The following is a 22,783-nucleotide window of genomic DNA, read 5'->3' on the forward strand; positions in this document are numbered from 1 at the left end:
AGCATCTACCATGCATCCTTCTGAGCTGCACGGAGCTGGCAGCACACAGACCTTGCTCCTCGAGGTGCAGAACAAGCCATGTTTGAAGGCTAAAGAACTGCCTGTTTACAAACGTGTCTCTGACACCTCTACTGCTGGTGTTTATTAAAGCTTGTGTGCTCCCCCAGAATTCTGCACAACATTGGCTGGCTAGAGGCAGGTCAGGTTCAAACTCATCCTGATAAGCTCTAACACACACCAGGGTGTTCTAAGACAGAAATATGAGTCACAACACTGATGCTTTCAGGGAAGGACAGTTTATTTGTCCCTTTGAACGAGTAAGGCAAGGTATTTGAGAAAGATCAACCAAAATCTCCTGTATCAAACTCAGAGGAATGCAATAAAAGTTACTATTCCATACATATACAAACTAAGGACCCAAACACTATTATATACAAACAGCCAGGTCTTACAAAATAGCATTTCAAGTCAGCACTTTATGCCAGTGTTGCTAATTTTCTTTGTTACCAAAAGAAGTTAAAGCTACAAACTTCACATTTTTCTTAAGTCACAGGTGACTGACAGAACATCAGCATGTCTGGGGGCTTAGAAGCAAAGAAAATGGTTTGTCCAGAACACCTTCAGCAATGCAGGCGGACCCGAGGAGCCCACAAATGCAGCTTCACAAGCAAACAAACTTCTTCCTTAAAAAACTGTGGCCAAACAGCCTTCCCTTATGGGTCAAAGCCTTGGTTTCAGCCTGGAGGGACTCCCAGAAGTGAGCAGGTTATTATGCTCCCTGACACTCTACAAAGGGACCGCAAAGGGAATTATTTTCTCTAACAGATTGAAAAATCGGTGAAGGAGAAAATAATTGTTCTGCATTAGAGCTCCAAGTGTGAGAAACATCCTCAAGTGTCTGCCACTGCAAGCATTTAAGAAAGGTTCAAAGACAGTTAAGCCATTGGACCAGTTTTAGCTATTTTGGTTCATTTGCTGTACTTTAAGACAATCACATTAGCAAAGAAGAGGATTTCAAGAGTGCTTACATTCAGTTACAGCAGTCACAGGTTGCATATTCTGTAATAGACACCACTCTGTGGTGTTTCACCTAAAACTTGGGTTTCTAATGCCCTCCAATCACTAGGAAGTTAACTACACAGTGCAGAGGTAAAATCTGCTCAGTCCACACCACACACAAGCAGTGCACGATTTACCATGGCACATATCCACATCTCTGTCATACCAGAGGTGCCTGGCCAGATCCACCCAGGATCCAACACTTGACCGGAGAACTCCTTCTTAAGTAGGGGGAGTTTCTTTGATGCAAAGGATGCTCGTGAATATTGCTCAGAATAGACACATTTAGTGCAAAAGGTATTGCACAGATTGCAGATGGGCACTGCATGAGCCCTGGTGTTCACTCAGCACTTCACTAGACCTCATTAGAGAGTCCAGACTAAGGGATTTCAATTCAATGACAGCAATAAAGCCTTTAATTACTCAGTTTTCCCAATTTAAAACTTTCCCAGTCCTTGAGACTATCTAACAGCTGCTTATCCCGGGTCAAACTCTTACTTCAGCACCCCAGGGGCAGTGCTCACTGCCTCCCTTTCCCTAGGGACAGCTGGTGTGTTTGATCTCCAGACAGCGGTACTCACATTGTGCATCAAACTGAGACGAAGTGACGCAACCAGATCTGCCGAGGGGTAAAAATGGCTTGGTTCCTTTCACAGCAATGGAGCACATCTGTTAGCAGCAGCCAAGAGCCTGCTCCAAGGAGAAATGAAAGCCTATGGAGGCGTGAAATGAACACCTCTCTAGCAGCACTGGATTCAGGAGACACTGCTGTTTAGTTTAATTATCCGGGTGGTGTACCAAGGCCTGTTTCAGAAGAATGAGATGAAGCTGGTCCCTCTACCAGAGCGAAGCAGAAATACTTACTGTATCCAAACCCTTCATCATGTGCCAGATACATCCCAGACTGCACAACTCTGCTGTTACAGCCCAGCAGGCAGAGGCATCGCCCTCTGCCCTGCACTAGGCTCTTTGCTGCTTCTGTTTGCTCCTCCAGTCTACAGGTGTGAGTTAATTGCACCGTCCTCACGGCGATTGTACACGCTGATTGAGCTACCGTGGGCAGGAAATGCAAAGGAAGAACGCAAGAGGATCCAGAGGAACTGGAACTGAAGAGACTGAATCTCTCCAGACATCAGCAATTGTCTTCTCATCCAGATCAACTCTGCCTTTGCTCCCCTCCCCACAAATGAATATTTTTGTCAATTCAACCAAGTCTTTACTTTCCGTCCAACTTTTCGGATGTGCTAAACCTGGCAGCACTGTGAAGGATTGTGAAATTAAGTCCTTATTTGAGCATCTACAGACCTAAAGCTGAAATGCAACCTACAAAACATTTCACAAAGTGTGGAGATTAAGACCTCTCAGACACAGCAGAAGTACCTAATTCCTGAGAGAGGTTCACACAAGTTCCACCCACTCGAATACTGTTTCCTCTTCCCAGCACTCCACAGTCAACAGGGTCTCCCTGAAGGACATTTCCAAACAGACAACCAACAGATCACCAAGAGACCATTTCCAACAGATCACCAACTGGCTTTGGGTTTGAAGTCAGTGTGGATTTTAAACTACAGAATGTCATTTCTGATGGAGGCACAACATGTTTTATCTACTCATAAGTGATTCAGAGAGTATGCTGAAAGGGGACAAAACTGAGGTCATCAAGAAACCACACTCGCTTAAAGCACACAGTGTAAGGCATGGGGCTTATTACAGGCTTTGTGGAAAATGAGATTTAAGTTTCTTTCAAAAGGCTGGAACAGTTTGTACACATTTTCACCTGCTCTCTTCGGTGACCTAAAACTTAGCAGCACCTTAACAGATACGGTTAACTGCCTGAAACTGAGTCTGTGCCAAAAAAAGCCAAAACCAAATCCCACAGGAGATGCAGCTGTTAAATACCACTCTGCATATTAACCTCACCCAAAATGGACTGCTGGCAGTGCAGCTGAAGAGAGAGCGAGCCAGGTTTCATTACCCTACTCCTACCTGTTCCTTTGATTGAAAAACAATTCCCCTAAACCCAGTAACAAAACTCCTTTAAATACACCTCTAGCCTTAGAAGATACCATCAGGACTTTCCACTTACTGGCATTCCTGAGTTCACAAAGGTGCTATGGAAAAATAAATGAGCAGAAGTATTGCCCTCTATTTTGCTAGCGTATTTCAATAGAAATCAATCTCTTTAGTAGTCACAGAAGCGAGGAGCTGATTGTTTGAGGATGGAAGAAGGTTCTAGCCACAGCTCAGAAGTTCTGCTGCCGCCGCTTCTTGGCCTCGATGGCGTCGAGGATCGGCTGCCGCTTCGACTGGTACTTCTGGCGGATTTCTTCAATCTCCTGCTCCATCATGGGGTCCAGGGCTGAAAGCCTCCTCTGAAGTTCCTCAACACTCCAAGTCTTTAGCTATCAGGGAGACAAAAGAAGAACAGGCACCAGCATCAGTGCAGTCACCATCTATGCACCTACAGGGACTTTGCTGCCCATCTGATGGTCACAATGAGTCTTCCAGTAGGAGGAAGAGCTCTGCTCCAGACTGCTGCTGTCAAGGAGACTGGCACCAGCCTCAAGATACGGGGCTGCTTTGCTGGTTTGACTGAATCACAGAATCATAGAAGACCTCAAAGATCATCAAGTCCAACCTGTCACCACAGACCTCATGACTTCTAAAACCATGGCACCAAGTGCCACATCCAATCCCCTCTTGAACACCTCCAGGGACGGTCACTCCACCATCTCCTTGAACAGCCCATTCCAATGGCTAACAACTCTCTCTGTGAAGAACTTTCTCCTCACCTCGAACCTAAACTTCTCCTGAGTGCTGTTTAGTGGCAGCATGAACACACAAAACAACCTGTGAAATGCTTCTCCTGTTGAGTTGCTTTTCTAACGCTTCATTTTGCAGGCTTAGAGCAGAAATCCTGCACTGAGGCGGAACAGAAGCAAAGTTCTCTCTACCTTCCCTTTCCTTGCAACTTCTTTGTGACAAAAGGAGACTGAACAGGAAGGAGAAAAATCATTGATAATAGCTGCATTTGAAAAGTAAGTATATGGGTACAATCAGGCTGCACCTGAATCATGGTGAGGACTTCAGACTCTGCTGAGCCAGAGACCCCAGAACACACACCTCAGGTCGCTTTGGGTCAGCCTTGTGCTGGCATCATTTGCAAGTACAATTTGTATTTCACTATACACATGAGGATGTCAGGTGAGTCAGGACAAGCTCTCCTTCCCTGAAGTCCCTCTCTGCCTGCCCTTTGCTGAACTAGCTCTCTTGGGTGTGCCAGCTTGCTGAGAACTGGCACAGCCAAGTTTCATTCTGTGTTTAGAGATGCCAAGTGTGGCCCGGAACAATCTAGACTGTCCATAGCTATGTGGACATAGCTTTGTGTAGTATTCTACAGTCACAACCTGTGGAACAGACAAGATTTTAGGACAGCATTAAAAACTAGGGGCACTGGAAGAACTTCAAATCTTCAGCTAAGTACCGGTCCTTTTCCCAACCAAGATGAAGAGAGCGCCAGCAAGACACAAGAGAGACCGTTTCAGAGTCACTGCAGCAGAATGGGGATGACTATTTGCAGCAGCTGCTTTCAGTGACCACCTGCTGTGGATGCTAAGAACATGCAAAATAATTTGGAGGTTTTGTGAACATTTGTGAAGAGTGAAGCATCAGTTTTCAAATGCTCAGCAAATGTCGTGACTGAGTGACTTTATCTCTTCACATCACGGAAGCGCAGGCGATGCTGCTGTCCTGATTTAGCTGCTCATTAGTCAGCTATTGTGGTTGTTCTTCAAGCCATTTCTGAAGCAAAACACAGAGTGAGACACTTGCTGCCTATTATCAGCAACGACAGAATCGCTGGCTGTTTGCATCAGTCCTTAAAACACATGTAAATGCTAAAGCAGGGAAATCCTGATCCTTCCTCCTGAACTGGAAGAGAGAGCAGCCCCCAAATCACAGTGTCACCTGCTGGCTGATTCCTCACATGCTCTTTTAAAACCTTTTAGCACGTTCAGCCACATAAGATGTTTCCTAGTTGCAGCTACAGGATGATGAATCCACTTTAATAATCCAGGCACACATGAAACAAACTCTTTCCTGCAAGGGTACACAGGCTTTCGGCCTCTCCAATCAGGCAACTGTTCATTAGCAAGACAAAGCACTTCCTGCACAGAGATATACATTATTTATATGCATTAATGCAACTGCACCAGACAGCAGTTTAACTTGATGCATGGCACCAGTTGCCTTTTCACACTAATTTATTATGGAGTAGGTAATCATTCAGCATTCCCCTTCCTCACAGTCCAGGGAATCGAACAGTCAAATGAAAATGCAAAGCAAAAATAAATAGGAAAAAAAAGAGGGGGAGGGGGAAGGAAGATATTAATTCAAGTACTGAGCACAAAGATTAAGCAGTTACATCAGAGCAAATGGCTGTCAGCTCTCCCAGGGTGACCAGTGCCAGACTGCTCAAAGAGAGTTTAAGAACAAATCTAGAACACCTTGCTCATGGCTTAAGCCAACCACTGGACGTCAGAAATGGCCCCAGGGCTGAAATCCTCCATGGATGCCCTTTGAGCCTTCTCCACCACCCTCACAATGTGTTGGGCACTGCTTACAGCTAGGCACAAAGCGTCAGAGTTGGTGGACCTGGGGGCAGAGCAGATTTACAGTGATGGTCTCTCCAGACCCCAAGAATGTGGTAGTAAGAAGAAAACAAATTGCTCTATTAATATTCTTGAACATGATCCTAGCATCATGGGACACCCTCTGTGGATCCCAACAAACAAAGTCTTTCTGCTAACTGTGAACAAGGGATGCAGTGGCTCTGACAATTGCTGGGACTGTGTGTCTGCCAGGACAGATGGCTAACAGGATGGAAGACACACAGTACAGCTATGTCTGGAGTGGGCAAAAGTCCATAGATACATATTCACATGAGCTAATTGGGAAGTGGGCTACCCGCACAGACGTGTGCTGTGGAACAAAGGAGATACTGAAGGAGCCTGCTCACAGGTTAAATGGGAAAGGGCTGGTGGGAGAAGGAAGCAAGGCATGCTGAAGCAGGGCAAAAGGCTGAAGAGCACAGAAATACACCCTGTGCACATGGCTGTGTGTTGATGAGGGTGAACTAATTAGAGAGTCTTCACCTGGAATAGTAGCAGCATGGCTGTGAATGCCACCACACTCCTAAAAGAGGCAGAAAAGCCAAAGGGCAATGCCAGTAAAAGGTCTAGAATGTGACTGCTCAGCACAGATGAGCCAAAGTGAGGCTGACAGCACCCAATTGCTAATGAGAGCCAAGTGCCTGCGCCCAGCCCTCTGCTCCCACTAACAGCATGAGCCCTGTGACCTGTGTTGAGCTGTCACCCAGCTTGTCCTTCCCCTTGCACATGCACCTTGAAAAGGAACACAAAGAACTTAGAATATGGTGGCCTCCATTTCACTTTGCTGTGTGGCATTTCACTGTAAGCCAAGGCCACAGACAGACCTGCTCCCAGAAATGAAGTTTTCAAACTCCACTGTCTCTGCAGTGGCAGACTCCTGGGATTCTGACATGACTCTCTTAGAGAAATGCCAGAAGCAAAATAAGAAAAGGACAAGGACAGAGCATCTCATGACAGACTGTTACTCAGGGTAAAGTCTCAGCACTGAAGAGCTGCAATTAGAGCTGGCTTTTGCCACGGGCTCAGTCCCATTGCTCTCCTCACTTCTCCTCAGCGATCCCTCTGTTGTTTGGAGCCTGAGTGTCTTTGTAAAAGCCATCTATTTTTGTCCCCAGCAATCAAATAGCCAAGACAAACGTCTCAAGGAAAGAATCGCATTTCAAATGTAAAGGCTGATGCAAAATACTTGTTCTAAGGATGGCCAAACACATCTATCACCAGGGAGAGGTGGCAGTGCAGTGAAACTGTTCAAGTGAGGTTCTATGGGCAGAAAGCTGACTTTTAACCATTTGATTAACAGCTGTATTTTTACTCAAGGTTTTGAGACTCTTAGCTCTGTAACAATGGCCAGCAGAAGACAAACATCAGAAGTGTGAGCGTTCACCTGAAAGCCTCTTACCCATGGCCAAGCACACTGATTGTTGCTCTTCAGGCTGCAGACACCACTGACAGCAACATCTCATTTAATGTGCTGATGGTTTCCACTGTACAGTTGGGAAGGACACAGATAATTGCACCCCTCAGAAGGACATAACCTACAGCCTTTCCATGCACACACAGCTACAATGGGTAAATCAGGAACAGATCATCTGACAGACAAGTCCTTCCCTGAGAAGATTTGTAAGCAGTTCATGACATCCCTTTTGCCAGCACTTCACACAGATTTGCAGGTAATTTGGGCTGTTCAGCCTGGACAGGAGAAGGCTCTGGAGAGACTTCAGAGCAGTATTTCAGTATCTGAAGGGCATCTACAGGAAGGCTTGGAAGGGACTGTTTAGAAGGGCCTGTAGTGATAGGATGAGGACAATGGTTTGAAACTGGAGCAGGGAAGACATCAGGAGGAAGTTCTGCACAATGAGGGTGGTGAAAGACTGGAACAGGTTGCCCAGGGATGTGGTTGAGGCCCTGTCCCTGGAGACATTCAAGGTCAGACTCGATGTGGCCCTGGGCAGCCTGATCTAGCTGGAGGTGTCCCTGCTGTCTGCAGGGGGCTGGCCAAGACGATCTTTGAGGGTCCCTTCCAACCTGTTGCAGTTTGTCAATCTGTAACTGCTCTGCTGAACAATGTTCACATCAAACTGCTTCTGAGTTGCTGTCCTTTCAGGTCAGCTTATTTTAAATAGGGGAAAAAAATACCTCTTCCATCTGTTACAGTCAGGTAAAGTATCACTGTAAGATGATATTCTACTGAATGCAAATGAATCTGAGCAGCAAAAGGGAAATAAAGGCTCTCTGCAGTCATGCTAGACATTGCCCCAAGTTGACTATTCAAGGGCACCGTGGTCTGAAATGTGTACCTCTGCAGTTCTGTCCTGAGAAAGAGGCAGGGTAAAACCCTGCCACAGTATTTTTAAGCAGATCATGCCACATTTACGTTTCACACAAGATCTACTGTAAAACAAAAAGCCTAGAGGATTAGCTCAGCCCCTTCCTTTTCCCAAGAAAAAAAGAATAAAAACCCAGAGAGTGAAAACTTCCGGAATTAGAAGCTGAAGCAAATCATTTATCACAGTTCCCTTGGTACCCACAGTCCTGACACTGAAGAACACCCGTGTCTGCCTTCCCTACTGCAGGGTCTGTGCCTTGATCACTTTGGGACCCAGCATGCTTCTCTGGTCCCTCAATGGCCCTTCAGCAGCATGAGGTCACCACTGCCTCAGACCAGTCTGCACTACTGCCATGAATACGATGTTCAGTAAGCCCTGAGTCACTTCCGCTATCATTCTTATTTGCTCCTCTACCAAAAACACTACCAGCAAAACCTTCTTGCTGCATGAATTATGAGCATCCAACAGAAATGAGCTGTTTCCCCAGCAGCTTTCACACATTTTTCCTCCAACACAGACTTTCCACAGCGCACTAACTCACTGGCTGCACAGGAATCAAAAAATATTACCTTGGGACAAGTGAAAAACATGTTCCTCTTGCAACTTGCTTCTTAGTTGCTGACACTGAATTTGATCCCCAGATTTTGCACAAAGCCTTTTCTTTGCAACAGTTCAAGCTAGCTGGGCTCTGTTTGTACATGCTGCCTTAGAAGTCTTGAAGTTTGTGTCAAACACGAACCCTCCATCTCCAGGGAGGATGCAGTTGTTCTACTATCATGCTCAGGAGTATCTTGTCTTCTCAAACAAGAAAGGAAGACAAAGGACTTTGGTAAGATATTTTTTTCCTCGTGGTCTAAGTATTTGAACAGTTTGCAGAAAGAGAAGATTTTCAAGTCTTGATGCTAGAGCAAAGCCTACAAATAAATGATGCTGTTCTCCCTTCCTTAGCCTCCTGGCACACCCCTCTGCCACCATTTCTGTGAGTCTGAACACTTCTCTTCCACACGTTCATGATATCCTCTGAACATCCTCCCACCTTTGTTCAAAAGGAAACACTCAGCTGCCTTTCACCCAAATATTCCAGGTGGCATTTACTGCTCAACACAACCTAATGTCAAACTTGAAAGTTTTAAATAGCCTTAGAAAAACTTGGCTTCAGCAATTATCACTTCATAAGGGGCAGTGGGAGTTTGAAGACTAAAATACAGAAGTAATAAAATTGCAGCTTCCCACGCTACACAGGAAAATAAATTCTTAGTGGAAAAGATATGAGCTAGATGGGAACTAAAGAAAACACAAATTAATTGTCTATTTAGCATAGCTTTTATTGTTATATCTTCCTTTCTGCCTAGTTTTACGCTGCAATCTAACAGCTCTTGACTTCATGCCCAGTTATGAAAGCCCCCTAAAGACACTCAAGACAGCTTGAATCACATCAGTAGGGAGCAGGAGTCTTCACTTATTTGTGAGTATCTGGACAGGAAAAACCTCAGCATGGCTCAAAGAAGGGTTTTATCCAAACCACTTTATCCAAGCTACACTAAACATTAAATGCCAAGTAGGAATTTGCTGCTGGAGGTAATGAAAAAATATTACCACTATAATACAGTAGCAACAGGCTACTGTGAAACAAACAAACCAAAACCAGAATCAAAATGTTCAACTGGGACTACAACTACATGGAAGTGCGTCAGTCCTTCACAGGAGGCTATTGATGATCATCAGAAGTGGCTATGTACCAGAAATGAGTAGAAAAGAATTCCTGCATTAAGCCTAGTAAGTGTTCAGATGTTCTCTGGGAAGGGAGGCTCTTCATGGAAGTCTTGCTTCACTTGACCTTGGCTGCCAGCAATGCTATCAAGATGCTTCCCTTCTGATAAACCCAAGGGCACACTCATAGTTCCTCTCCAGGACCCTGCAGACCAGTTCAACATGTACCCACCTCAGCTTCTGAATTTCTCTTCTGTCACCTCCTCAAGCAGGCTTTTATTTTTGGGAGGCAATCACCCATTGGATACCACTTGCTGCAACTATTTGTGGCAACCACCTTGGAGTGTAATTCAGCCTGCAGCAGGCGAGAGTGCATGGGTGCTAGAGAAGAGCACCAGCTAGGGAGAGGTGTCACATCTCACTGGTTTATGAGCTCTGACAAGAAACAAACCGGGATTAAGCTGGAATTAGCCTTCTGCAGCTTCACGGACTGGTTAAACAGGCCATCAATTAATTTGCTCATATCAAATATACTCTGAGGGAACAGATTACTGAATAGTACTATACACTATACCAGCAAAAAAAGCATTCCACTTCTCTGGCCAAAATTAAATGCAGAGGGTGATTTCTCACGCTCAGCAGCGCTCCAGACTTCAGGTCCTGAAAACGGTGACATAAATTGGTGCTGCAATAGTGTGCCATTTCTTCTCCTTAGCATTTTTCCTGAAATGCTGGCTCCATACCATTTGGCATACTTTCAATCACTGATCTAAAAATTAAGTGCCTTGTTCTCATTTATGTTTCTAACAGAAGGAGGCCTTGCTGTAATGTATGAGCAGGCATTAACTATTTACTCACTGTAAGCTGTCCAGCACAAGGGACACAATAATCTTAAGAACCTACAGGCACTTAGTACCCGCTGTTCAACATGACTGGCAGGTCCCTACAACTTCACAAGCCTATCAAGAAGTCATCCTACAGAGGGGCTACAGTAAATCAGAACAACCTCAGTGCCTACACAAGCATCAACTACTGCTATTTCCCCCCCTCTTTTTAGCATCAGGAAAGTTCCTCACTGTTGTGAAAGCAATGGATGAAAGGCACTCACTGTGGGATTTCATGCAAGATTAAAGACACAGATATTAATCTTTCAAAGCATTTGAAAAATAAGTCTCAGCTGCACAAGCCTCTGCTTTTAATGCATCTTAATTATTTAGGCAATGTGCTGGCAAAACACATCATGGGCTGAGGCTTCTAGCACATGTCAAACCAGCACAGCAGCTAGCACCTCCCAAAACCAAGTGTAGAGGACCCATGATCAGGGCACATCTGGAGACAGCTGTTTCAGGCCACCTCATTTGGACAGTAGATGATTTCCCACAAAGAAGTAACACTCAATTTTCACTGTATAATCAAATGGAATGGAATGGAATGGAATGGAATGGAATGGAATGGAATGGAATGGAATGGAACAGAACCAGACCAGACCAGGTTGGAAGAGACCTTTGAGATCACCATGTCCAACCCATCATCCAACACTATCTAATCAACCAAACCATGGCATCAAGCACCTCATCAAGTCTCCTCCTAAACACCCCCAGTGATGGCGACTCCATCACCTCCCCGGGCATGGTTCAGAAGCCAAGTCAACTTAAGCCACAGTGCAAGTCAAGCAGTTCAAATGGTCAAATGAGTACAATCACATCATCACCTTTTGTGATGAGAACTGGAAAGAAGTATTGCCATAGAACTATCTCAGAGAAGACCCAGGCCTCCTCATGTGACACCCTGGGCAAGGTTTGACCTTACTTTCACAAATGTGGAGTTTTCTGGCTGCTGAAAGTGAAACATCTTCCTGCTACAATGCCTGTGAGGATCTGTGGTATTTTTCTAGGGAGCTCTGCTTGCTTGTTTAAAATACAGGTTGTAACACCAGGCCAGTGCATCCATAGTATGCCTGCAGAACTACTGGCAGGCAGTGTGTGCCAGCCTCCTTCCTGCCCTGCTTCCTGTCAGACACACCAGGAAGACCATGTCTGAACTGGCAACTTCCCTCTGTCCTGCATGTGCAGGAAGGACAACTGCCAAGACTTCTTACAGCTTAGCAAGGCTTCTGTCAAGCTGTCACAGGATCACAGTTTGAAGGGCTTCTTGGGAAGCTGCCACTGGCAGCACTGACTGATGGAATTTCACCCACTAGTGGCTGCTGAGGTTGCTGCTCATCTCTAGCAAGAACTGGACAGTTTTATTACTCAACTACGTCTTCTGTCAGGCTGTAGTTACACATGCAGTGTTGGATCCTGCTGCTTCAGCAAGGACCATCCTCAAGCACGCTTCCAGCAGCTAATTCCTGTGACCACTATGGAAAAGACACCACAGCTTCAGTCACACAAACTGCTCCTTCAGCAGCTAAGAGGCATCTTTGTTTTGCTTTCTCACTCTCCCCACAGTTTAGCAATTCCCCCCCTCCATTTCTCAAGAGCCTGTAAGACTCAGGGGGAAGCTTTGCTGCTGGCAACATAACAAAAATCCCCCCAACAGAAACCAATTTCAGAGAATTACAGCAAACATCCAGATCTCCCTGGCTACTCTGGCTACCCAGACACAACCACACAGCAATTGTGCAGAGCTGCTACTAACAGACCAAAGATTTTACAACTGCAGGAACATCAATAACATTGGCATCCCTGGGCTGCTCTTAGCCAAGAAGTGCACTTTATTAATCCTTACTGTAATCCTTAAAAGGATCAAGAAAGCCTTGGTGTTACAGCCAGCCCAACCATATAACCTCTGCATGCTGTCACTGCCCTCAGCTCTATAGAGAAGCCATACCAAGGAAAAAAAATCCATGCAAAGCTCTGCTCTTTGATATAAGTGGTCATTAAAAGGGGTTTTAAACAGAGCAATGCATGTTAATCCTCTGAGCTCCACGATTACATTTCCTGTTTAAGTCCCAGCATCTATTTTAAGTATGAATAACCTTATTCACTACCAAAATCATCCTGAGTACCATAAACAGTCTGAACAAAGCAAGTGACACATTTTGTCTGTGTCACTCTGCAGCAGTGAACTTCAGGAAGTCCAAACTGGAAAAATCCTTTTGGGCCTTGGAAAGCAGCTGACTAGTCCAGCAAGCACAAAGACAAGTTACCTTGGTGCTTTTCTCCAGCAACTGAATTAGAAACCAAGCTAAAAGGGCAGTCTGCCTGGACAAGGGAAAATTGAAAAGAAGGAAAGAAGCAAGAAAGAAGCATCAATTGGTTAGAGAAAACACTTGCATGCCAGAGATTTGATTAAGGGAAAACAAAGCAGAGGGGCTTTTTTCTTTCCCCTTCTTTAAGTGATTGTGCTTTCATTTTCTTAAGTAAGAATAACAAAACACTTCTGGACATAAATCATGTCACTGGGCTTTGAGGCACTGGCTAGCTGCACAAATTTGCTGTAAAGTACACAGCTGGCCACTGTGGGGTTTTTTTTCCTCCTTTCTTAAGAGAAGCAATTTGTCAGAAAACATTGATCCTTTTATACCAAGTCATTTCTGTTAGAAATCTGAGGTTCTGCTACAAAAGATATTTGGGTCTGTAACAGAATTTCCCTCCAGTCTGACATACCCTTTCCTCCTCTCTCCCTTGCTCCTAAGGGCTCTACTCACCTGAGGATTAACAATTAACTGATTTAGTCAGGATCACTTAGCCTGAGCAAAGCAGAACTGCTGAAGGAGTAAAATTGAGAGTACCTGAAGCAAGGGTATCCTGAAGCAAAGGGATCCTGGTGCAGTATCATTCAGTGTACTAAACTCATGAAACACAAATGGAACTGGCATGGAAACCAACTAGCTGTCATGCAGTGTTCCATGGCTGATATTCTGAAGTGACAAATTTTCTGCTTCTAAAGATACATAAAAAATGGATATGCCCTATCAAAGTTGCACTATTAGCTTCTGTGCTTACATCCAGCAAACCAAGGCAGAATAACATAATGGAAATCAATGTAGTTAATCCCCTATCATGCTGTCATAACTGGAAAAAGAGATGAGTATGGAAATAGTCTTCTGCCACAAGAGACTGAGAAGTTTGCTTACTGGTATATTGGCATCATTAAAGTATCTGAAGCCTTCACACTTACATCTGAGTGCAAAATGAAGGCTTAAGACACCCAGTTTCATTTTCAAAGGCTTTAGACTACATCATCCATGGTATTAGGTTAAAGCTGTTTTAAACTATCTTAACACTTAAGAGTATTAACCTTTGTTCAACAAAAAGTCGTAGTCTATTTATTTCCAGGCCCAGCAGAGCTGCTGCAGGAGGTCTATCTCCCAGCAGTCCACACCAATTCCCCACCTGCTATACCCAAAAGTGAGGCTTGTTGTCACAAGACCACAGGCTGGTGCTGCTCTGCCTCTCCTCCACTGCTGAGGGAAAGGAAGTAATAGCAAAGAAGATGGGAGAGAAAAAATAAAGCTTTCTGAGGAAAGACTGAGCTAGAGATTCCCAGGGCATTCTGAAAAATGAATGACTGCATGACCAGGGGAGAAGCTGTTGTCCTTAAAACCAGGAGCAAGTGTTTAATAACTCAGAGACAAATATTTGTGTGAAACAGTCCCCCAGTGAACCATCTCCACAGAATCCATGTCTCATGAACCTGCACACCTCACCATACAAGGTTTTCCCAGATGTTCACTATTTATAACAATCCTGCATGCTGGTAAGTCACAAAACAAGAAGGAATTGAGCATTCCGTTTCTGAGTAACATTCCTTTCAGACTGTATCAGGCTATATTGTGTATTAGGCTACTCTTTCTTGAAGGTCAAAGGGTTTTGAAGCTGTTTGGTCACTGAGGTTACTGAAATAAAAGCTAAGGCCAAGCTCCCAGGACACCTTGGCTGTTGGAAGCAGCTGTGGCTAGTTGCAAACCCTATTACCTTCTCTATATGAGCAAGACCTCAAACATGCCTCACTCATGATGAAACTCCCTGCTGCAAAGTCTCCTGGTGGGGTAAAGCAGAGAGACACCCAGTAACTACATGTACCAAATAACACTGTCAATAAGCAACATTTAGCTTTTCCCATAGGCTTTATAGCAATATGAGAGGGTGCACAAAGGCAGATGCACCAGATCCTGAAGTCAGAGCTGAGAGAACTTTGCTCCTCCATGGCACAGCATTTCAGGTGCTTGTTTGGATGAGATCTGGCCCTTTGGAGAAGCCTGATGGAGCCTTTATCCCTGGCTTTTCCCTTATGGCCCCTACTCTCCATCCTCCAAGAGGCTCCTGATGCAGAGAGTCCCCAGAAGGAGCCCTTTTTGCTATAGATGAGAAAAGCCTGGACACACTTTGTCTTTTTAAGCTACACTACCCATTACAAACATTTATATTGACAGAGGAGTTGCAAGGAGATTTTAGAAGCATTTCAAATAGCTGTCATTTAAGCCACAGTGTTCTTTCTTTAAGGGAGATGCTGTGCCAGGAACACACCCAGCCTTGAAAATAGATCTCAAGGCATAAGGAGGCTCAAACAGGTTTTCTGAAGAATTCAGTATGCTCAGACATTTTTCCAGCATCACACCTTCAATTATTAATTCCTCTTCCCTTCCTCCCAAGCAGAAATGCACATTGCAGCCTGACCTTAAACATGCAGCAGTAGTGGAACAAATCCCACAGTCGAAGCGCCTGGATGAAGTTCTGTTAGTTACTTAGTTCAGCCACCTAACTTTCAGTCAGTGTCTCAGCTGATTAAGGTAGGAAAGGGGCCTCCAAGGCAATCCAGGATGTTGAATTTACAAGTCTGAACACTCTCATGGGAAGTGGATTTCAGGTTACATTATTTCAGTCTCCATTAAGAGCTATGACCTAAGTAATTCAACACAAACAGCAACTCATTCTGCTTCCCACTCACCGCAAGTTGCATTTAAAAGCCTTATGTCACAGAAAGCCTGCTGTATACAAAAATACAGCCAAAAGGAGATTTTGACAGCAAGTTGTGGCAGTAAGTGCTTTGCAATCAATGTCAATGTGCACCAAAGTGAAAGCAGGTGGTGAACAATGACCCTGCTACCAAGAGGAAGACAGCAGATATCTATTCTCTTCTGCAGCAGATCAAAGAGTCAAGCCACTGAACTACCACTTCCAATCTCAAATACTGCTAGCAAACTTTAAGGTCTTCTGTTTTGTTGGGGTTTTCCCCTGGTTGTTGTAAGGGGAAGTTGGAAAGGTTTCTAAGATCTCCACACACAGGACTTGCTGTAAATGACAATGGTGGTTTGAAGCAGCTGTGAACTCAGTGAGGTTTGCAGTAGGCTTCAGAGTGTCTTCCTCATGCAAATGGTACAGAAGATTCAAGATCACTTAACAAACTATCAAGAAGATAAGCAAGCTGTTCCTGGGCTTACTTTTAAAATGACTGTATGTTTGATTACAAAGTGTCAAAATGAACCATTTTCCCCTTAAAAAAGGATGTCACAAGTATGAAAGTATTTCCTGGGAAGAACATAATAAATAGGCTGAAAAGGTAATGCTCAAAAGAAACACAACTAACAGAGCATTAACAGCTCTTGGCAGATGGCTGAAGGAAAAGGAAATCCATGCAGGGGACATCAATGTTATGAATCAAGACAGGTGACATTTAAAACAAATGAATAAAACATCACAAAACCCTGTCTCTTTTTATATATCATACTTCACAGTGAAACTGCATCTAGGTACCACATTTTACTTCTTCCTCCATGAGCAGGAGGTACCATAGCATGATTTCAGCTGTGGACATTAGAATCATAGAATGAATTAGGTTGGCAGAGACCTCCGAGATCACCTGCTCTTCACTGGACTCAGCTGCTCAATGCCTCCTCCAACCTGACCCTAAACACCCCCCAGGAAGGAGGCACCCTCCCTGGGCAGCCTGTTCCAGAGTCTCACCACCCTGAAGAACTTCCTCCTAAGATCCAGGCTAACCCTGCTCTCCCTCAGTTTCAAACCATTCCCCCTTGTCCCCTCATGAAAAGTCCCTCTCCAGCCTTCCTGTAGGATCTCTTCAGGTGTTGGCAGGGATGCTCTAAGGTCCCTTGCTGCCAGCAATGCTATCAAGATGCTTCCCTTCTGATAAACCCAAGGGCACACTCATAGCTCCTCTCCAGGATCCTGCAGACCAGTTCAACAGGTACCCACCTCAATTTCTGAATTTCTCTTCTGTCACCTCCTCAAGCAGGAATCTGCCCTAGTGCCATGGGGCCTAGGCAGGAATATCTATCAGCCATCCCAGAGCTGGGTTTCTCTCTCAAACTGAAGAATGCCCTGGCTAAGAAGTTCACTTCACAATCTAAGTAAGCTTATTGGAAGAAATCAGTGCCTGAGAAGTAATTTTCATCCCAGCTACTGCTGGGAAAACAGGAGTTCATGATAGATGAAGGGAAGAAACTTTTGGACAGAGAAATCCCTGAAGATTCAGTCAAAGTGTTCATTTTAGTCTCAGGAAAAAGATGTGATTGGAACAAGCTCCACTTTAACCAAGCATTACCTTTTTTTTTTCTTCTAGGCAAAACTACACCTATCCAAATGCATCTCTGGAACAATCCATCTTCATCACACTAAGGTCAGAGTAACTTTTTCTCTTGGCAAAGAAACACTGTATGGCATGTTTCATAGTAATTCAATGCAAGTCTCAGGATTGTTTGATTCTGGAATAATCTCTTTAAATGACCTGCAAATGTGCAGATTCTAATGAAGGGTTTTTTTTTTTGCTCCTGTCTGAGTGGATAGACTTTCTGGAATCTTAGCAACCAGCTCAGATTATTCACTTGAGTAATTTGGATGGCAAAAAGAAGGAACAGAAAGATTACTGTATAGAGTCCTGCATCTGACACCTTTACCAAGCTGCTTAAAAAGACAGAAGTAAAAAGAAGATGAAGCTGGGAAGATCACAGCAGAGTCAGGAAACACTGCAGAATGATTGGCTGAAAAAAGTCACACAACAGCAGCTTACCCACATTATGCAGGTTCTTTTCCTCTAGCACCTGCCTTATCCAGGTATCCTCATCATGCTTTCCTCCTGCTGCTTAGAAAAGACCCCAAAACCACTGCCAACAAAACAAGGGGCAATTATTTAGCCTGTCATCGTTTTCAAGCCTGCAACTGCACAGAAAGTGCTCCCAAGTTTTGAATCGATCGAACTTTTAGAAGGACAAAAAGGTAGCAAAGCTTTAAAGCATCACTGCTAGACTGCTAATAAATGCTATCCAAATGAATGTTCAAGAGAAACCAAAGACATTGAATGTTCCAGGTACTGTAGACAACAAGCTGTTCACAAGACAAATGACACCTTCACAGACAGAATACAATAAATTAGAGGCTCTGGTCATTGTAAAACAGAGTGTGTTTACTGTTATTGATAAGCAATAAATCACCTGCCCGCTAACAGTTCCTCCCTATAAATCACTTACAATGAAAGAAACAGATGGTTCCACCACGCAGCCATTCCTCACCACAGCCCTGAGCTGGGAGAAGAAATACACTGTGCTGAGCCATGCTCATTTTTAACTGTAGTTGCTCTACAGCAGAGTAGGGGAAGCAGGATGGCAATGCAAGAGCCATAGCACTGTGCACAGTGAGATACCAGATGCAGCTTCTGCAGGATCCTGGCAGGGCCGAGCTGCCTGTGGAGCTGCAGTGTCTATCAGCCACGGCATGTCCCTGGTTTGGACTCCAGCATGCAGCAATCCATCGTGCCTGGCATTCTCGCCACCCAGACCACACCTGGTATGTGTTATCAGACTGTTCTGCAGGAACTGTCAGGCTGGTGTCTGCCACCAGCATGATCCTAATGTGATCTGACTTGCTTTGAAGGGATGAAGCTTTCTAAAAACTTTTCAGTAAGAACTTCAGTCTCTTGCTATTACACCAATCCCTCCCTTGCCTAACTAGAAGGAAAAGGATTCACATTTGTGATTTTCCTGCAAACCAACATCCATTTGTCCAACTGAACAAGCTGGAGACACTGCTGTACTAACACACTGCCCTTTTCTGCTGGTAAAGTGGCTTTACTTACTTATTTTTAAGTATCTCTTTCCAATATAATGCTTCAAACTACTAAGTAAAGGCTTAGAATCATAGAATAATAGAATTGTTAGGGTTGGAAAGGACCTCAAGGATCATCTAATTCCAAACCCCCTGCCATGGGCAGGGACACCTCACACTAGATCAGGCTGACAAATCCAGCCTGGCCTTAAAATGTAAGCTCAGAGGGTACTTAATTTGCATGGATTCGCTGATATATGTAAAAAATACCAATTAGAGTTACAGCAAAATGTAAGCTAACTCTACAGGTATTAATAAAACAGCAGCTGATCACGATGGCAAAATTCCAGGCTGAGAGGGACTCCACAGCCACTGGCCCTCACCAGTGAAACCACACTCATGAAATAAAATTGGAAAGGTTTCAATATTGGCACAGTTACCACAAGCCATGAATGTCTGGCACCCGCTAATTTGCTACCAAAATAGGCTGTCAGTAAAAGCATTAGTGGTAGAACACACAACATTCATGACTGGATGATCCACAAATATGTGCTACACTAGCCTTGGCAAGAAAGGAGGCCCTTCAAGCAGGGCCAGAACAAAACCACCTCAGTGATTCCAGTTTAGTCACAAGCAGTAGTAGAACACTGACCTGCTCAGACCAGTTAAAAGGCTTTTAAAACAGGAACAAGCAAGCAGTTTGTTGTGTCCAAGGGCAGGAAACATTGCCCAATTAATTGTGCTGGGTGTTACAGTACTACTGAAAGATGAAAGGGAAGAAAAAAAAAGAGTATGACATTGTCTAAACAAATCTTCCAGCATTATTAATTCAAGTCTGTGAAACAGTATGTGACTAATGTTCACTGGCAAAATTAAATTCAACTACAAAAATTAGGAGCTCTGACTGCAGCAATAATTCCACATCCAATGCAGCCTGCCCATTACTGGCCTACCCCTGCAGCATTTTCCTCTTATGGTTTTGTTACAGGTTTCTTAAAAGTAAGAATTTTTGCCCATAATTATTATTATCTTCTCCCCATGTTACATAAATCATAATGTTCTGGAAAACATTCTTTGTAATCAAGCTGGCCTGAAATCTTTGGAGATCCTTTGGAGCATGAGTGGGGACAAACATGAACAATGGCAGGCATTGACTAATCAGTTAATAGTAACTGAATAATTCAAGGCTGAAATACAGTGCTGGGTTTATGCCATCTCTGACCACAACCAGGACACAGCCAGAGCATCACGTTTGGGAGGACTGGAGTTCATCACCTCTTAGAATAGGATCTCTTGGTTTCCAGCTCTGTGGTGGATGGGGCTGACTCAGTCTAACCCTTATCCAGCATGACATTGCCTTTGTGATATAAATAGTGTCTTATTTGCCTGCTTCAGAGGAACAATGTTAGTCAAGAAAAGGTCAAGTGCTTTTGCCATGAGGGAAAAGAGCAAAAATCATCAGTAATTTAATATTGCCTTTTTTTTTTATTCTGGAGGACAGGAGACTCCAGGTGCTAATCACATAGCAGGGAGAGGACTAGAGAAGAGAAGACAAGGCATATTTATCTAGCCTGCAGTAGCACAAAGCAATAATATTTCAATCATTCCTTAATGCCCAGGAGGAACTAGTACTCACCCAGCATCTCCCTGATCTCATCTCTTCTAGAAATCCTGCAAATTCTACAGACAAAGTCTGCTCCAACCTGTCTGCTCTGCTACTGCAGAAATAAGCCCAAGCTGCAGGCAGGTTGAGGGCAGATGTACTTGATACATCTAAGGAACATACACTTTTTTCTTATTCCAAAGTGCTCATTGCATAGAATCATGGAATCATTAAGGCTGGAAAAAGCTCCCAGATCAAGTCCATGAATCACAGTATCACTAAGGTTGGAAGAGACCTCGAGGATCATCGAGTCCAACCTGAATGGACTGAATGGAATGAATTGGTGACACCAATTAATAAACCATGAATAAACATGACTTTTAACCATAGAAAGCCATCAAGTGGATCCATTTTTAGCCAAATGAGACTAATACCTAGTTTTAAGTCTTGGAATACCTCACACAATGCAAGGTTACTGCTCCTAACCCTCAAAGGAGGACTATACAAGTACCCAGGGGTATTTAGTAAGGTTGCTTTCAAGTTTGTTTGGGTTTTTTTTTATTCTACAGAAAAGAGAGTAGCTCTGCTAGAAAATCTGCAAGCAAGGCAGGCTGCTAGATTCATCCACAGCTGAACCAGAGAAATACAGAGAGCTGGGAAACAAATTGTCTACAAATTACTACATGAAGGTGACCCAAAGCCCAAGTTATTGCTAGCTTTTACTGCCTGCCTTTATTGCTTCCAGCACACTGGTAATCCATGCACATGGCAATCCTAATGGAAATCAGTAAACAGGGTCACATGTGTGGCAAACCCCTGCTCTGCATACTCTACAAATACTGGCAGGTCCTGTTTGCTGGCATGGCACCGACCTTTCCTCATGCCTTCTGCTGCCTGTGCAGCTGCAGGGGTGTAGCCTGCACCTAAAGCTCCCACAGCTTCCAGTGTGCAGGGTGGAATTCATCCTATGCAGGGGAAATAAGGGTAATTGCTAAACATGTTATCAACCAAATTAGAAAGTGAAATAATTACAGCAAGTTTCCCCTTGGGCCATCTTCTGCAGACTACAAAAGACTTCCAAGGTACTCCAAACCAGCCCACCTCCCCTGGGAAACACCACACATTGAAAATTAATTGTTTAGCATTAAATTAAGTTACAGCATGCAAGGTGATTGAGATAAATGAAGTATCTGACTTGACTGGGATTATGTCTTTGGTCCAGACCCTGTGATACACAGCTTGTACCCTCCCAGCCTCAGGCTTTTTCTTTTTTTTTTGGCTCATTTGTTTGCTTCTAAACAAGGGAAGTATGCAGGTGATGACTGGTTGTAACTACCAAGAAATACCTACAGAAAATGAGTCTTCCAAAATGCCCCATTCCAAGTGCATTAGCAATTAGAATCTCCTCAAATTTCCATTAGCCTGTCAAAACACAGAGTCATCTTATAGCAGCTTGGACTGAAACTCTTCGAGATTGCCACACTGATTAGATTTCAAAGTATAGACTTACAAATTCGTAGTCTCCATCCTGTGGTACTTTCCAATCAGATGAATTTTTTGTCTGGCCAGACACATTCTTCCCAAAGGTATTGATTTGATTCTCCTTCTCTTTCTGCTCAAAATATTCAAGGAACGATGGTCGGGCTGGCTGCATCGTTTCGTCCCTCCCTGGAAATGTTACCAATAACAAACAAAGATCAGTTGCTTTGAAAAATATCCTTTCAGTCATACAGACTTAGATTATACCCCAGAGGGGTTTCTTCTTTTTTTTTGTGTTTTTATTTAGCACAGACTGGACCAGGTAGCACTGCTCAAGTATTTTCTCAAAGCATGATTTTTCGGCAGCTTTTTGATCATGTAGCTGACTGTACAGTGAGAAAACTGCAGAAGAGAGGCTTGAAGTCTACCACACAAGTGATTACAATGCTGGAGGGATTGGCCTCTAGACTTGCAACCCACCCATCAAAGAATGGTACCAGGGAACCAAGCTTAAGGCACTGAAGAACTGCCCCTGTACACTGCACTGGTTAGGCCACACCTTGAGTACTGTGTCCAGTTCTGGGCCCCTCAGTTTAGGAAGGATGTTGAGTTGCTGGAACGAGTCCAGAGAAGGGCAACAAAGTTGGTGAGGGGTTTAGAACACAAGCCCTATGAGGAGAGACTGAGGGAGCTGGGGTTGCTTAGCCTGGAGAAGAGGAGGCTCAGGGGAGACCTCTCTACAGCTCTCTACAGCTACTTGAAGGAAGGTTGTGGACAGGTGGAGGTTGGTCTCTTCTCCCAGGCAACCAGCACCAGAATAAGAGGACACAGTCTCAAGCTGTGCCAGGGGAGGTTTAGGCTGGAGGTTAGGAAGAGGTTCTACACAGAGAGGGTGACTGCCCATTGCAATGTGCTGCCGGGGGAGGTGGT

The 22,783-nt window shown here is 44.2% G+C and overlaps 1 protein-coding gene across 2 annotated transcripts in view; it reads right to left on the bottom strand.

The window, feature by feature from the left end:
• Positions 1 to 291: 291 nt before the first annotated feature.
• The window catches only part of LOC104308751 (serine/threonine-protein kinase 4), a 49,874-nt gene continuing 27,382 nt past the window's right edge, over positions 292 to 22,783 (bottom strand). For both annotated transcript variants that reach the window (XM_054173528.1, XM_054173527.1), the window contains 2 exons: positions 21,885 to 22,042; positions 292 to 3,461 (listed from right to left, as the gene is read on the bottom strand). In XM_054173528.1, the coding sequence (XP_054029503.1) occupies positions 3,303 to 3,461; positions 21,885 to 22,042 (317 nt within the window). In that variant the 3' untranslated portion in view covers positions 292 to 3,302. The remainder of the gene's footprint in view (positions 3,462 to 21,884; positions 22,043 to 22,783) is intronic.

The sequence above is a fragment of the Dryobates pubescens genome, chromosome 26 (assembly GCF_014839835.1).
Source record: "Dryobates pubescens isolate bDryPub1 chromosome 26, bDryPub1.pri, whole genome shotgun sequence".
NCBI classification, from domain to species: Eukaryota; Metazoa; Chordata; class Aves; order Piciformes; family Picidae; genus Dryobates; species Dryobates pubescens.